Genomic DNA, 18011 nt, shown 5'->3' with positions numbered 1-18011 from the left:
CAAAACAATCCAACGTTCATACATTAAGGACCATTTTGATCATTTTTCTCCCTAGCAACAACACCTTTGCCTATCTGCATGCACGATCTTATTCTTCTCTTCACTAAAATAATCCCCAAATCAACGCCATTTCTATAATTTCCTCAGTTGCGAAACCCTAATTTTGAAATTGGAAAGAAAGGAAAATGTCGTGGTTGAGAACAGCGATGAATAAAGCAGTGGAGGTAGGGAATAACAACAACCTGACACGTACTGTTAGGAATTACGCTGATTCCGTTGTTCAACATGCCGGTCACGCTGTTGCTGAGGGCGCTAAAATCTTACACGATCGCATTGTAAGTTTTTTTTAAGCTAAAATATGTCCTACAATCTCAAATATACAAAACATAATACTGTATATTAGGATAGTAGGGTGTATTAGTTATGCTGACATTATCTTTTATTGATAGTTTGGTTTGTTGTATTAAATGAATACAATGTACTCCCTCCGTCCCATAATTAGGAAATCAAGACATAAATTGACTAGTTTTTTCCAATTCTACCCTTAGACAATAAAGTAACTTCTAAATGATGATTGGAAAAGGCACATAGTAACTTTGTATTGTTGGATTTCCAATGTCAAAAGGTTTACTTCTTGTGCATGTTCTAAGCAAAAGGTAAAAGTAATTTATTTTATTTTATTATATAGGGGTAATTTGGTAAACTTCACATTGCGTTATTGGTTTCTTAATATTCGTGTTTTTGGCTAAGGTGACAGTTATTATGGGAAGGAGAGAGTATTAGAATAGGAATGGTACTGTATAGAGTGTATTAGAATAGGAATAGTATTGAATAGGGTGTATTAGTAATGCTGGGATTAGTTGTGCTGACATTAATTTTTATTGACTATTTGGTTTGTTGTATTAAATGAATAGGAATAATACTGGTATGAGTTATATACATAGGCTTACTATGTATAAGAATAATCCTGAATAAGGCGTATAATTAATACTCCCTCCGTTTCTACTTGTTTGCTTGGTTTTGACTTGACACGGAGTTTAAGAAAGTAAAGAAGACTTTTGAAACTAATGGTCTTAAATTAATTATATGTAGAATGTACCAAAATGTCCTTTAATCTTGTGGTCTTAAGCATGCCACGTGGAAAGTTGAAATTAAAGAGTTGCCAAAAAAGGGAAGAGACATTCTTTTTGAAACACGCTAAAAAGGAAAGCAAGACAAACAAATTGAAACAGAGGGAGTATTTGATAGTTGACTATGTGTGAAGGGGAACACATTTGCTGCATTTTTACAGTGTGATTGTTTGCATACGTAAATTAGAAGGAGAGGTAAGTATATCGTTGATGGTGAAGTAGTCGGTTGAGAATTGAAAAAATGTGCTGGTTGCAAGTCATTAATTTTAAAGAGCCGAGCAATTAAAATTTGAATGCAATCAGATTTTGCGTTTCTGATCATTTAGCTCCATAAACCTGCTGGTTAGGCTTAATGTGATTTTTGTAAGTTCAATGAATGAATCAATCTACCAAGCCCAATCCTAAATAAGTAGAGATTGACTATATGAATCCTATATAGGTCAATCAAAAGCAGATTACAGAAACAAATAACTGAATGCAAGTATTAAATGAATCAGAGAAAATAAACGAATGAATCTAAATAATTTGTTGCTTTGCTGATACATCAAGCGTAAAAGAGTTATATAAAAAATTTGATTAGAAAAAGTAAGAAATGCTACAGGGCTATCACATATAAGCACAGAGCAAATAGAGCTCAATTGATAAGATCTTTTGTAAACTGTCTAATTCTATGTCTAGGACCCTTGAGATTGCACGTCATTTTTTATGTGAAGTAAAGAAAACATGGATAATTCGTTTGTTCATGACAGGGGAATAGGAACTTCAAAAGCTTTAAACAGACGGTCCAAAGATTGGAAGAAGCTTCTATTTCCTGCAAGGGACCAGAGAGAGTTCAGTTGATGAAAAGGTGGTTAGCTGCACTTAAAGCAATTGATAACATGTCTGAGGTTTCTGTTGAAGATAAAGAGAAGAACAATGAGCAGCAGCATTCTTCTGAGGAGCCAAAAAAACAACAACTGGTGAGTAGGTTGATCTTGAATGCTCTTGCTCTGTTATCGTTCTCCTATTGACAAAGAAACAGGATTGAATTCGCTCCATATAGACATAATTTCTCTATTTTTGTCTTTTAATTGCATATACGAAAGAGACAATCTTAGTAAACTAGTTTTTCTTCTTTTAAGGTTAGTCTGTCTTAGACACCATGCATTTTGGATGCTTTATTTACCACTCATATATTCAGATGAGGTGAAAAGATAAATGTTCTAACAGTTTGCCTTCATTGCTTTTCTTTGCCGTTGTTTCATCTTATGGAATTATCTTTTGAAGGGTAGATCTCAATGTCTATTGTTCTCCTTCATCATGGTTTTGCTGCTTTTGAAATATTTGCTCCTCCATCCATCTCTATTTGGTGCTTTAAAATCAGTAAAGCAGCCTCTGACTTCACTTTGTCTTGTATCCTGCTGTGATGGCTCTATCCACTGATTTGACAAGCTAACCATGCTGGATCTGGTTGTGGCACTTATCTGACTCTTGCTATTACCTACCTGTTGAATTAACTTGTGCATAGTCTCAGATTAATAGCCCTTGATTATGTATGTTTCATGCGCCAACTAGATTCCTGTACTTATTTGTTGCAGCATAACTTTTACCTTATCGAAAAAACTTATTTGTTGCAGCATCCATGCACACTATGATATATCATCTTGTGAGACATCGGTAAAGCAGTGAATAATTGATTGTGCCTCTTCACTATGCGCAAAATTTAATTTTAGAAGAAAATGTGGATCAGGGATCAGTTTTTTTTTTTTTTTTTCTGCTTTTGTCGTGACATTGTATATGAGTTCTGCTGCTTCTGATCTGGGGATTCTTGCTACTTTTTCATGAGCAGTGTATGAGTTCTTTTTTTTTCTTCTATTTATCGGTGTAATCTACTTATTGCAACCGCAATCATCTCAAATTAATGTTGATTTTTTAGATTGGACAAGGAAGAGATAGCATAGTTATAAACACCCTCCACTTAAACAATAAGATTCAAGAGTAGCATAGTTATAAACACCCTCCACTTAAACAATAAGATTCAAGAGTTTGAGTCACTGAGGGAGTAAAGTAGGAATTGGTCACTGTAGTGTGATAGAGGGTTTGGGAGTGGTGTTTACCATATCAGGAAAAAAAATGTGATTATTTAGATTGTTGTCCCCCTCTTATCTTATTTTAGTTACAGGTCATTTCTTTATACTTTTGTTATTTAGACATGGAGCAAACTCAATGATGGAATTTTGGTGTTATATTGTCTTTTGCATACCTCTTCTTTTCTTGTTGATTCCATTTCCATTCATCCTTCACAAATTACATTCGCGATATTTGGTTTCATGCGGATTGACTTAACCCATGATTATAATTTTATAGGTTCTCTATTACGATTCTGAGATGGGGGGTGAGCCACTGAATTTTCGTGATGTCTTTCTTTACAGTAAAGCTTTGGAGGGCATATCGATATGTATGGTATGTTACATTTCTAAGTCCTGCTTGATTTCGGCAAAGAAGTTGCAATTTCTCTTGGTTTCTCCTTTAACTCTTGTACCTGTTTCACTTTGGCTCAATTTCGATCTTCCTGATTGCTCTAATCTTTTCAAGAAGTGTTACATCTATTGTTTTATTTGAGCAAAGACACCTATGGAGAATGTTTTATTTGAAAAATATTTATAAGAAAATGTTATTTGTCTGACGATACCTCTGGAGAAGAGTTGGTGCCTTATGTTTTGTCCGCCAGGTTGTGTAATATCTTTTGGTCTTGGACTTTCTGCATATACTCTGCTTGTTGTGTGGATCTCAAATTGCTGATCGCGTAGGTTAACTCTTTTGTGTGATTCAGATTCTTGAAGCGCCAAATGAAGAGGAAGTCTCTCTCCTCCTTGAATTATTTGGGTGAGTTCATTTATCATGGTCCATGAGTATGTGATTTTCATAGCATGCATGTGATTTTGATAACATGTAAGTCAACTGTCTTCCAGTACGTGGTATGTGGGGAGTGGGTACAGTTATTGACAGAAACTTTACTGTATTTGGTCACACGCAGACTCTGTCTCACTGCGGAAAAAGCGGTTCACAATGCAATAGTCAGCAGCATCCAGGATCTGGCAAAAGCTTTCTCAAACTACCAAGATGAAGTATTGGTAAAGGGACAGTCTTTCCATCTTTTATAAACATATGCCATAATTGATAAGCTCTTGATTTTGGTGGCTCTCCGTTCAATCCATTGACAGGTAAAACGTGAGGAGCTATTGCAGTTTGCGGAAAGTGCCATCACAGGGTTGAAAATTAACGCGGATCTCGGAAGGTATCACTTGTTATAACACCTGAAACTTTTGACATCTTTGTACAAGTGAACCCCAGGGTTGGAGCCTAATTATTTTGAAGTGGATTTTCTCTCTTGTTTTCAGAGCTTTGGCTGATTGAGCTTAGTTTCTTTTTTGCCTAGTCGATGAGTAAGCGTCTTATTGTTTTATGATAAGTGCATCTTATTAAGGCAAGAGACGGGAAAACTCCTGCTAACTTAATTTATTTAGGATGGAAAAGAAACAACAACACATTTAAACATGGTGTTGTCAACCTTTCAAAACAGTTTTTTTTTTTAAATGACACTATCTTATTTCCTTTTGATTCCTTAATATTTCTTCTATGTAAATGAAATGATAGTTTTAGAGCCTTTTAAGAGTGAAAAAAGGGAACATACAATATCTAAAGGCATTTCCCTTTTGTATAAGTTTTGGGGTAACATGGAATATCAATTTTTTTTTTTTAAAATTAAGATACGGTAGGTATAGCAGAGGTAGCCAGTCCTTGAAACATGACCAAGGAGAAACATTTGAGACTTTTGTGATCTTAAATTTGTTTATGAAATTCTGTTTATCCAGAAACGAATTCATTTTGACCATTCAAAACAATTTGGTTGGTGATTAATGATGGTAAAATACAAGTTATAAGTTTGATGTTGGGCATTTGTTTTTAAAAATATTGTTACATCGGGGGAGGGGAGGAGGAAAAGGGAAGGGGATTCCACTTGTGTTGTTCGAACCTTCCACTTAATTTTGAAGTTAGGGAGGTCGCAAGTGAGCTACCACTCAACCCCTTGATATTGTGCCATTGATCTTTGCTTTCGTCAGTTTTTGGTTTTGGTTGTGATAAGTGCTTTCCACCTGCAGAATTGATGCCGAAGTCTCCACACTGAATAAACAACTTGATGAAATAAAAACAGTGAAGGACGCAAGTGGGGATCATGAAACAATTTCCAAAGAGACTGCGGCTTCAATAGAGGTAAACCTGATTGGTGTTCTGTTTTTTTGTTGCTCCATCCACCCTATTTTATTAGGCACAATCAATCTAGCATGGGACTAAGAAGTTAATTCAAACACATCTTATAATAGCAGTAGAATGAGAAAGTATTTTAGTGGTTAAAGTTGGATTGATCAATGAATTAACTCATCATGATTTAACCTTAAATTGTTAAATGAGTTTAGATGAAAGTTCTATAAAATGTTTGTTACTTGGATGAAGTGTGTCAAACATTTTGAGATGCTCGGGAATTGAATGTGTTGCATAAATCTGGGAAGGTGGTGTTTTACATATGCTAGTATTTGATAGACATAATGGTCATTTATAAAATGGAAATATTCTCCATAGAAGAGGTATGCAATGGAGTATTCAGGCGCTTCTCTCCATTTACTTCGAATTCATAAATCTGATCAGTCATTCAGAATTTCCAAATATGATCTGACCCTGTTTTATAAGATGGTAACATATGTTTCACTCCAGAGAAGAAGAATACTTCAGTCTACAGTCTTGACGAGTTATTGTCTTTCTGTAGGCCTTATCTAGAAGGAGAAGTTAACATGCTTTTAGTTTTCATTGTAGTGTTTTGTCATGGCAAGTGATACATGAGGTTACTGCATGAAATTCATTTTCCGTTGCATCAGCAATGGATACTTAAAAATAATTGGTAAATAAGTGAGTCTTAACTTGCCACAAACAAGTAGTTCTCAAAACCTTGTTATTTTATGAATTAGCTATTGAAGATGGATGTTGCATTGGGGGCTTTCATTAATCTAAAGCCTGATAAGAGACCAAAATGAAAGAAATTTTTCTAGCACTCATATGTTAGGCGAACCTACTTATCTTTTGTAATTCGAAATATATGACATAGTTAAATGACTGTTGTATTTTTCCAATAGGCTCTGAAAGCGGCACTTGCACATATTCGGGTCTGCTCCAGATTAGAAGGGCTTCTACTGAAGAAAAAATCTCTTCAATACGGGGACTCTCCGGAAGTCCATTCTCAAAAGGTATATTATTCCTTTAATCTGATCTTATTTGTTTTCTGAAACAAAAGGCCTGGTCTCCCTTCTTGGAGTGTATCATGCTTCTCCTTTGTTTCATATGTTGTCAGTCAAAAACTCGATATATCATATATGTGATGTACATTAGTTTTGGAAGTCTCGGAGACGTTTGCCCCAAGATGATATTATATGCCCAAGTATACTTTTACGCCTTGGGTTGTCCGTCCAGTATGTTGCGTAATATTTCTTCTTAAATTTTCTTTTAAGTATTTGATTAGTACTTACATAGTTTGTTTTCTTATTTTCTAATTTGGTATTCATTGACTTCGGTATTGCTATGGGCCTAGATATTTAACTTCTGTACATTCCCTTTTTGAATTTTACAATTTTTAATGTTCTTTTTCCATCATATCCATATATTTTATTTATTTCTTGGTGCTTTCTCCATTATAGGTAAAACTCCTGCCTCTGAGGATACTTATTTATGCCAATTTAATAGTAGTATAGATTCCTTTAAGCTCAAACTCATGATCGACCTTTTTGTCAAGCATGCCATTATTGGCTGAGTTTACCATACTTCAAATTTTCACTAATGAATGATTTTTGTTTCCTTGAAGTCTTTCTTTTTCTTTCTTCCTCTCTTATTAATTTGTTTTGCTTTTCATTTTTGTTTCCTTTTGGGGATAAGTGTTCTACACTTTTTGATGAAGAGCTTATTGTTTGTTCTACAGTTCTACATCTACAATTACATTTTGTAAAATAACTGCTTCGGTTCTTCCCTCTCTATTTGTTGGGACAGGGTATCGTGGATATCAAATCAGCTATTTTCAATTGTTAAATCAAGCCTTTCACTTTGTTTCCCTGTCTTTTGTCTTCTGTGCCACTATGCTTGAAAATATAAGGTCAACATGTCTTAGCTCCTTTAATGCTCTGAAACATCATGCTTCTGATAATTTCTTTTTGACTAAATTTCATTAACACAAAGACCTGTCAGATAGATGAGGCATGTTGTTTCTAGCAAAGCATCCACTCCTCTACACAATTAGGGGTTTTGCATCTTCTACAAGATTCAAGCAATATTCAACTCTTTGCAGGTTGATAAGTTGAAACTCTTATCCGAATCTCTTGCTAGCTCCACCAACAAATCTGAAAAGGAGATCTCAGATGACAGGTTAAAACTGCACATTTCAATTTCTCTGTCTCAGTGTTCTGTTACAAGTTGACAAAGTTGCAAATTATTTGATTAGCCACTAACAAGGCCAAGACCTTGGCCTCATATATGCTTATTTTTTAAATCTTTTTGTTTTTTTTTGAGATGCTAACAAACTGTATTGAATCAAAGTGCCAGTGATAGGCCATAGTTACAGGGAGTCTAGCTAAAGCTGCACAAAAATAATAAACTAGCAACTAAAGAGACTCTAGAAATTGTATGAGCGTCTCTCTGTCATCTATGTACTTTTCTTTACACCAAATATACAAAAGTCGAATACAATTAAGCTTTATCTTCTGGATAGGGTTGCTTTTGTTATCAAAACATCTTGAATTCCTTTCCTTCCAGATAGTCCACCATATGCATGCTGGGATCATACTGACATACTCGAATATTTTCTTTGAGCTTTTAGTCCCTCCACTTCTGTTCCAACTAGATATCATACCTCATGTATGAACTGGCATTGCCCAACTCAAACCAATAGTAGCAAGAAATATGTCCCACAATTGAGTAGTCACCCTACAATGCAAAAAAAGGTGACTGTTCGTTTCTGCATACAGTCCACATAAGTGACAGATAGCGCCAACTTGTATAATTGTATTCCCCTTCTTTGTAGTCTGTCTTTTGTTAAACAAGCACTGTACTACCAACCAAACAAAGCATGCCGCCTTGTATGGTATGTTTGTCTTCCAAATTTGTCTCCAAGACCATTGTACTTGAAGACTGTTGTTGTGATTCATCCAAAGGTAAGCTGTCTTGACTGAAAAGACTCCTGATTTGTCTTGCAGCCACTATGATCTATCTTGCTCAGGTACGACTCCGTTGAAGAGATTAAGTGTGCTGAGGAAGGCACTGAATCTGTCTATTTCGCAGTCATTCAAAAGTCTTCTGAAGCTAAGGTCCCATCCTTGGTTATTCCATACCTCATTGATATTGGCCCTTTGCTGCTGATTTAGGATGTAAACATCTGGATAAAGGTGCCGGAGAGAGCCATTACCTAACCAGTTGTCTTCCCATAAAGAAATATGTTGCCCATCCCCAAACACTAACCCCATAGACAGTGCTGACAGCTTTGGTTTTCCACTCATCGTCCTCCCCATATTTTTCTTTAATCACCTTCTTCCATAATGACTGATCTTCATTTGAGTACCGCCAGAGCCATTTCATAAGTAAACTTTGATTCTGCTTCCTAAGATTTTTTATACCAAGCCCTCCTTGTTGTTTGTTTAGTGTCAGAATTTTCCACTTGACAAGATGGATGCCCCTTTTATCTTTGTTGCCTTGCCACAAAAAATTGCTTCTAAACATATCCTGTCTCTTCTCAACTTTTGGAGGAATGGGAAAAAGAGACATCAAGTGAGTTTGCCTGCCACCCAAAGAAAGGTACTGGCTCTTCCATCTTGTGAGTTTTTTCTCACATTTCTCTAAAACCCCATTCCAAATGTCCAAAGATATGCTATTTGGACCAAGTGCCATACCAAGGTAGGTTGTCAGCAGAGATCCCACTCCTCCTAATATATCAACACTGCTAGAATTGTTGAGGCTCATTTACTGGAAACATTAGGCTCTTCCTCCAGTTTATATGCAAACCTGACACCCCTTCAAAAATAGCGAGGATGATTCTCAAAATCTTCATTTGGTCAGCATCTGCATCACATAGGATAATTGCATCGTCTGCATACAGCAGATGTGTAATCTCCATGCAATCACCTTGCCTGCTACTGACCTTGAAGCCTCTAAGCCAATTATTCCTTTGAGCTGTGATCAACATGTTATTGAGACCCTCCATGGCAATCAGAAGGAGGAAAGGAGAAAGAGGGTCTCCTTGTCTCAATCCTCTATGTGAAGTAAAAAAACCTTCAGGGGACCCACTGATTAAAACTGAAAATCTGACAGTACTGATGCAGAATTTTATCCAATTCACCTATTTGGTGCCAAAACCCATTCTCTTAAGCATTTTTAACAGGAAACCCCAGTTCACATGATCAAAAGCCTTCTCTATGTCTAGCTTGCATAGGATTCCAGCTCTGCCCTCTTTTTTTCTGGAGTCTAGACATTCATTTGCAATCAATGCAGTATCCATGATTTGTCTGCCTTTAATGAAAGTCATTTGATGTGAATCCACCAACTTGTGCATTACTGTCTTGAGCCTCTCTGTCAGTAGCTTGGAAATGATCTTGTATATACTGCCTATCAAACTAATAGGCCTATAATCCCTCAGTTCCTTTGCATCATTTTTCTTAGGTATCAAAGGTATATATGTGGCATTGAAACTTTTTTCAAAAAACTCTTCACTGTAAAAGTTTTGAACTGCCAACATGATGTCTGCTTTGATCACCTCCCAGCAATGGATGTAAAAACCCATGTTGAAACCATCTGGCCCTGGTGCTTTATCAATGGCACAAAGCTTGATACTGTCTAGAACCTCCTGTTCATCGAAAGGCCTCTGAGGCCATTCCCTTTCCTGTTCAGTGATCACAGGACCATCAACTTGGTTGAACTCTGGCCTCCAACTTTCTGCTTCTGAGTAAAGGTGCTCATAGAATTTGATTATTTCCTCTTTGATAACCCTGGGGTCTTTGTTTCTATTCCTCCAACCATTAAAAGATTGATGTTGTTATATCTTTATGGGCATTAGCAGTCCTCTGAATTTTTTTTGTGTTTTTTGCCCCCATGTTTTAGCCATTGCACTCTTGATCTTTGTCTCCAATGTATTTCTTCATTGACTGCTAGTTCTTCAAATTCAGTAGATGATTGGCTTTTAATGCCAATTCATCACTGTCCAGGCCCCTCTGTTGCTGCACTTTATCTAAATCTGCAATTTGGTTAAAGGATGCTGATTTTCTTCATTTTGAGATTACCATGTGTGGTCAGATTCCACTCTTTAAGTTTGAACTTCAATGCTTTCAATTTACTTGCTAGTATGAAGTCTGGTCTTCCTACAACTTCAAACGAGTCCCACTAAATTTTCACCTGATCTTTGAAACCATCAACTCTTAGCCACCACCTCTCAAACTTGAAGTATGACTTTGAGTTATCCCAATTTCCACATCTCAAGGACAAAGGCCAGTGATCCGAGATGACCTTAGGCAAGATTGTCTGCTTGATCTTAGCCACCAGCTCTTATCTTTTATTTGCTTCTTATGACGGTGGTGTCCGTGGCAGCTTGCGTGCACCCTGACTATTCCACCGGGTACCTGCTACCTCCTACATGTAGAGGTACCGGATAACTGTCTACCAAAGCTTAGGCAGATGGGAAGAAATCACCTAGTGTTTTTTGCCTCTACTGGGATTTTAAATCTAAGTCCTTATAGTTCTCTTCCCACTTCATTGACCACTAGGCCACACCCTTTGTGCAAACTTCTTTTCATCTTTTATTTATATTGCATTATGGTAATGGCAGGGGTATCTCTCCCTCAAGTGCATAGGAAGTGAATTCAAAAGTGCTTGATGCTCAAGTCAAATTTAGATCCTCTCTAACCAAAAAAAGAGCATCTGTATCCCCACCGCTGATATATTTCTAGATAAAATGCTATGGCATCATTTATGTGAAATTACTTGGGCTTTCTACTTGGGGAATTGATACCAAGTTAGCATGGCTCTGTATAAGTTTTAAATAATATGGAACTCCTATGAAAAGCATATTTCATTTTGGAAACAACCTCTGAGGCTTTAACATTTCCGGTAAGCATGGCCAATAACATCATTTATCCTGGGGCAATATCTGGATCTCTTTTCCGAGGTTGGAATTGAATTTAGAGGCTGATTTTCCACTTATGTGAGTAGTTCTGTATGCATTCAAGAATTGGAAACTCCTCACTTTAAAAAGGCTTGAAAGAAAAGTTATTGCTTTTTGAGAAGTTCCATGTATTATCTTGCTAATTATTCTGTTAAACAAAAATATCTTACTAGATTATCACGCCTCCAAGCTCAGAGATGTTAAAGTATTTTGTCAATATACTGGCCCTTGTTGAGAAAAGCATCGAAATTACTAGGTTGTCAACTTGTCATACACCATTGCGTAGCATGGATTGTGAGTAGTTAATAGAACAGACTGGTCAGGCTACCCCTACTTGACCTGATGAATCTAATTTGTTGGTCTTTGTACAAATGATGTTGGATAATTGAATTGTTTCTCTTTAATATTAAGTTCTGATTTTCTTTAGAAAACTGCCAAGTGATTTGAGTGTCAAATCGAAGCTATTGAGTAGGTTTTTGTTTTACCATGTGTTTATTTATAGGGATTATCAGCATGAAATGTCTGATGATTTCATATACAGTAATAGTGTAACACCTTATTCCATCAGTACAATGATGACTTGTATTAAGTGTTTTATGCTGGTGCTTCTTGGAAAAATTGCTAATGTGTATCTACATATCTAATTGGATCTATTGTCATTTCTTACTGTGGACAGAATTCAGAAAGAGGAGGCACTAAAATTTCGTGTTGCCAAGACCGGTGAAGTTGATGAAATAGAGAAGGTAGTGTGCTTATAGGACATTACATTGTTGTTGGAATGCTACATAAAGTGTGGGTAAATAAAAGATAGGTTTTTCATGCATCTTGAAATTTCCTGCCCTCTTCCCTCTTTCTTAGAATTCAACATTTATGATATGTTCTGCATCTTGTTCGCCCACTCTCCGTTCAGGGTGATTCGAACTTAGGGGAAGGTCTTCCACCTTTAAGGTCATAGCACCCGTACTTGAACGCTTACTTTTACTGCTCTTCTCGGGTTCACTTCTTTTCGAAGACATGAAGAACAATCAACCTCTCTACCTTAAGACTTCTAACATGGTTGATTCTAGATAGATCACGGTAACCCACAGCCCCCTACTCTACAAAACAAAGAGTGGAAAATCTCTTCATAGGGCACTGTAGTTGTACAATTATAGTACCATAGGGATGGTGAGAGTTCATAAGACCCGAATTTAGATAGGTTTTATCCTTAGTTCATTACTCAAATTACGAACCCTTAACCTCTTTGCGAATTCACTGTTGAACCTTAATGGGAACCTGTTTTTGATATGTAGTCATAACTTTCAAGAAGAGAATAAGAAGATGAATACCCTTTATACCGTGTCTACTTATGCTTCATTCCTCCTTAACATTATGTGTTGTCAAATTTTCCGCGTATTTGCCGCATTAACCTTGACAAGTTAGTGTAAGTCATTTAATCTTCTGCTTAGAGCCTTAGACTAAACATTTTGAGGTTATGGTTCCTTTGCTTCGTTTTTACAGGAATTAGCAGCTGAGATTTCAGCTCTGGAGAAACAAAGGAATGAGATTGAAGCTCAATTGAAACAGGTAATCAGTTTCTCATGGAAGTCACCATCCGTACCTTGTTTTTAAATAATTATTTACCTATAAAAATAGAACAAAACCCCTCCTCCATACAGTAAACATACAAGTTGGATGTTTCAGACTTGTTATGTAATGTATGTACTACCTTTGACAATCTCTCCTCGTCATATGAACTTCAAGTTGTATGAAGTTTCATACTTGTATTTTAGAGGAGAATGCTAGGCACTACATTTAAGTTAGATTGATGAAGGGCAGAGACAGACCTACAGGTTTAATTTGTTAGGTGAAGACAAGGTGCGCTCATCTATAGTTTTCAGATAATACGATACTTTTTCCCTTCCTTAATTCTGCAATAATTGTTTCATGCTATTAATTTAGCTAATCAAAGAATAAAAATTCATACAAGTATGATTGCAATGATTGCCATAATTATATGGGGCGGTATGACGGTGAGGCAAGGTCTCGACAAGAAAAACTATCATCTCCAAAGGAAAGCTTCTAACCTTTTGGAATTAAACGATAATCCTTTTTTAGCTCTATTATATATATTATGGTACACCGAAAATCTTCAATGCCAAACTGATTTGATTCAAACGCCTTTATTTTATTAAGGAATTTTATAATAAGATGTTATTTTAGGGTGAAGCATTAACTTTGTTTTGTTATCATCTGCTTTGTGATCATCCCTCTCTATCTCTCTTTTTAACAAAGAATATAATGATGACATTGAAATTGTTTACATTTTAGCTCCCATCTTCCGAGTGTTTCCCACATAATAGGCCTTGGTTAGTTTAAGAAGAGTAATATACCTTTCACAAAAACATTTAGGTTCCTGGTATATAGTCAAAAAACTCACTCTGAACATACTGGTGGTGAATATTCACTGTATAGGATTCATCAAAAAAAAAAAAAAAATCACTGTATAGGTTCTGGCGGAGCAGAGCATAAATGCCAATGCGACTGAGAATTGAATAACTCAGTATATAGTTTTTGAGGTTAAATCGTAATGCATTCTTAAATCAACTTTAATAACTAACATGTTATATGATTATTGACTTGCGTCACTTGTGTTTCCACACAATGTTTTCCATAACTGATAAGTCAGGTTGAGATAATATAGAAGGTATTCATGATAAGTCTTCACTAATTGGAAAGAATTTGAGATTGCTTTAGTTTTTTCCATTTAAATTGTGCTAATTTTCCATGTTACTGTCCTGACTAAACTGGGCTTCTTTTAGGTCAATATCTCCTTGGCAGCAGTTAATGCACGCCTTCACAATGCCAGAGAAGAGAGGGATCAATTCTACGAAGCTAATGATCAGATTGTTGCTCATTTAAAAACTAGGGTACGGCTTTTATTTGCTTTTGATACTCAATTCTTCTTTGGCTTAACTTCTACCTCCAGTTCCTAAGCTGTATTCAATATGAATCTCTATTGTTCTCATTTACATTTGGCCATAAGTTCTCTACATCGGTGTAGGAAGACGAGCTATCAAAGTCCATTGGCTCATGTAGAGTGGAAGCAAATGTTCTTAGTTCATGGATCAAATTTTTGGAGGACGCTTGGGCTCTTCAGTCCTCCTATACAGAGACCAAAGACAAGGAGGCCAAGTATGTTACAGGATTTATCACATGATCATTCTTCCAAATTTCAGAAAAGAACCTTTTAAAAGTACTTTACCTAATATTATAGTTTGTTAAGCCTTATCCTCAATGTCAATGGATATACTTGGAGATGCTTTATATTTAACTGTTGCTTCCTTGTGTTCTTCTAGTGGTGAATTGGAAAGGCATGAAGATTATTTTGTGAAATTGGTCTTGCAACTTCTCTCTGCTTACGAGGTGCTTGCTTGAAAATGGTCATAGTTGCTTTGTCTATGCCGTCCTTGTAATAACTCTTTGATCTATTATGTGTTGCTTGCCCAGAAAGAGTTGAGGCCTTCTATTGGTCGTATTAGAAAATATGTGGAGAACTTGAAGAGTTTAGGTGAAGGGTAAGGCCTTTCTTTGCATTCATAAGCCTGTACATTTTTCTGGTCACTTTCTTAATTGCTTATTTTGTTTTCACATAGCAGCTCAGCAAACGAATCTGGTCCGGCTTCTGGTGAATCAAAAGCATTGAGTGCTAGGAAAAGTCTGGAGTTGGAGTACCTGGACTATGAAGCCAAGGTAAAAATTGACTGCTCGAGACCGAACTGATGAACTTCATGAAATTGGTATTCATTTTGAGTCACAAGCTTCGAGCTGCCTCCACTCTTTTCTGTCCAACACCTAAATCTAGTGGAGGTCATTGGTGATTTGCAAGCTTTATCTATTCCAACTTGCTCCTTGGTCTATGATTGGTGTTGAAAATTATATCAAGTGCCTTAATTGCCTAGTTAGGAGCTGCTAGTATTTATTTTCTAATTGTATTTTATGTTTGTGCACTCCCCACTTATTGGGGTAACCAGTGTGGCACCATCCTTGTGTCTGAGCTTGAAGCTGGTGATCTTCACCTTCCCCTCGTTTTATGAGTTGGAAATCTTCTTTATCATTCCAAATCCGGATAAACCCTTTATTTTCTAAGTTTCCATATTCACGTGTTTAACTTTGAAAAAACCAGTGCAGAGGCAATTTGTTTGGGTTGCTCTACCCTTTTATTTTCTTCCATCTACCTTGCAATATCAAGCTAGAATCCTAAGGGTATCTGTCTCATCTTAGTGCAGATTATAACCACATTCAGTGTAGTCGACAACATGATGGAACAGTTCTATGCTCAACACGGGAAAGCATCCAGGTTTGCTTGTGCTTGATGCTTTTACTGCTTCCGGTAGCTTTATTGGATATCAAGCTCCATCAAGTGAGCTACTTGTTCTCTTTTCATTCAGGAAAGACGATCCCAAGATTAAAGAGCTGTTTGAGAACATTGAAAAGTTACGAGAAGAATTTGAATCTATTGAGAGACCAGAACTAGAAATGGAGGTACCGGAGGTCCTGTCCCAAGAGGGAGACGTTTCATCTCATAAAATTCCTGATGAAAGTATTTCAGATCCTGCAAAGAAGGCAACAGAAGCCCTTGCAACTGGGGCGAAGGAGGAAAACAAACTACCTTCTACCAAAGCAGAGAAGGTGTCTGATGCTGCATCCAATAAAACGTTAGACGAAACTGGGTCAAGTCCTGCGAGGAAGGCAACAGAAGCCAATGCAGCTGGCAAAAAGGAGGAAAAGAAACCAGCAGGTACCAAACCCGAGGAAATGTATGAAGCAGAGTTGGCAAAATTGGAATCTGAGTCCGGAAACGTTAACCAGGATTACTCTGCAGAAGAGATTGGCGGCTGGGAATTTGATGAGCTGGAAAATGAATTAAATTCTGGGGACTCGGGTAAACCTGGGAAAAGATAGAAACACCTAACGACAAAACTTAAAATCTTCATCCATGTCTAATAATGAATGGGCAGTCATTTATGTAACACCAGTATTAGAAACTATCAGACCTAAGCTGCTAAATTGAGCAGAGTGTTCCTCACAAGTTGTATGTCTGGATGTAGTTTCATGTATTTATTCTGTGTAAATTCACGAACTTGTGGAACTACATTTCATATCAGAATCATGTGGAAAATTTGTTAGGATGATAATATCCAAATGTAGTCTACTATTAAGTTTGTGCTGACTGCTGAGGACAAGACAGGGAAACCCGAAAACATTTACTCACAGGCTTAGATTTTATTGGCATTGTTCTCCCATTTTTTCCAATGGAAGTTGGCTGTACTGCTACTTGGATGGCCAAAAATACCCTGAAGGTCTTTAAAAAATTCACGTTACCCAAATTTTTAAAATTATTCAACTCGTATCCAATTTGACAAATATTAAGCGTATGATGTCTGAAATTTCATGTGGTTGAAGTTAAGACATTTCTACCCGAAGTTCAAGTGAAAATGGTTAAACTTTAGCTTTAGACATTTTGTTTGAAGTTAGGCTTTGTTGCATATCGGAAGATGTTCCGTTGGTCCCATGCAAAAACTTATAAACTTAAGGGCGTAACTTACAGTTAGCGGTGTGCAAAGTAAACCGGCAAATCGCACCAAACCTAAACCGAGTCAAACCGAAAAAAAAAAAATCTGACTAGTGGTTTGGTTTGATTTGGTTTGGTGTTGAAAAAAAAAATTCGATCATAATTGGTTTGGTTTGGTTTGGTTTTAACTAAAAAAAATCAAATCGAATCAAACCAACCCGACATTACATGTATTCAATTTTTATAATATTTTATACATAAAAATATTTATTTGTAATGTAGTTTATAAATATTTCTTAAATTTTTTCGTAGTTTTTTTAATCTATTATCATATTATTCAAGCTTGAACTTAGAATTTGGATGTCAATAAGTTTTATATCCTATGGATGTTAGTAACTCAAATAAAGTCCAAATCAAAACCAACTCAACACTAATGCTAACAAAAGAAATTCAATTTACCACTAGGAATGACAATAATATTGGATATCTATTCTTTAGTTTTGCATAATTCATTTAGAGAGTGAAAATACATAACTTAAGTTTTTTTTCTTTGTCATGTAATTAATATTTATTAGCCGTACTTATTTTAGCATGACTTAGTATTTTTAGATTATGGTCATTTTCTTTATGGCTTGTTAATTAGCAATATTTATTTTAACCGATTTTATTAGCTTTTGTTGAATATTTTAATACAGTGTCATCACTCTTCTCACATTTTGTGTGTTTTCTTAAGAAACACCTTAATTATATAGTTGTATCTTACTAGAACTAAAGAAATATAAGTTATATGTTTTGTATCAAGACTATTCCGGAGAAAAACTCGAAAAATCCGAGAAAACCGAATAACCCGAGAAAACCCGAGGTTGAAAAATCCGAATTTTATTGGTTTAGTTTGGTGTATAAATTTAAAAACCCGACACAATTGATTTGATTTGGTGTTTAAAAAATCCGAACCAACCCGGTCCATGTACACCCCTACTTACAGTGGCTTAAATTGGGAATCTCTGCACTTCCTCCTGCAAGTTTTAAATTCCACATTATCAGTCTCCTTTTTAATGTGTCTTTATCTAAAAATATTTAGCCTCTGTATATCTTCTTTAAAAAA

At 36.1% G+C, this 18011-nt stretch overlaps 1 protein-coding gene across 2 annotated transcripts; it reads left to right on the top strand.

Moving 5' to 3' along the window:
- The first annotated feature begins 18 nt into the window (after positions 1-18).
- Positions 19-16566, top strand: LOC132613880 (sporulation-specific protein 15-like). Of its 2 annotated transcripts, none has more exons than XM_060328167.1 (18): positions 19-335; positions 1880-2089; positions 3477-3572; positions 3943-3995; positions 4147-4243; positions 4334-4407; positions 5273-5384; positions 6299-6409; positions 7498-7574; positions 12029-12095; positions 12853-12918; positions 14154-14261; positions 14396-14526; positions 14691-14757; positions 14842-14909; positions 14988-15084; positions 15621-15691; positions 15783-16566. In XM_060328167.1, the coding sequence occupies exons 1-18, from the start codon at positions 186-188 to the stop codon at positions 16294-16296; spliced, it is 2169 nt and encodes a 722-aa protein (XP_060184150.1). In that variant the 5' UTR covers positions 19-185; the 3' UTR covers positions 16297-16566. The 2 variants fall into 2 exon arrangements, with proteins under 2 accessions (XP_060184150.1, XP_060184151.1); XM_060328168.1 differs by having other exon boundaries at positions 20-335; positions 14991-15084.
- The last annotated feature ends 1445 nt before the right edge of the window (positions 16567-18011 follow it).

Source organism: Lycium barbarum, chromosome 10, assembly GCF_019175385.1.
Source record: "Lycium barbarum isolate Lr01 chromosome 10, ASM1917538v2, whole genome shotgun sequence".
NCBI classification, from domain to species: Eukaryota; Viridiplantae; Streptophyta; class Magnoliopsida; order Solanales; family Solanaceae; genus Lycium; species Lycium barbarum.
The sequence above is the reverse complement of the archived record's forward strand: the minus strand, read 5'-3'. Positions and strand labels throughout refer to the sequence as shown.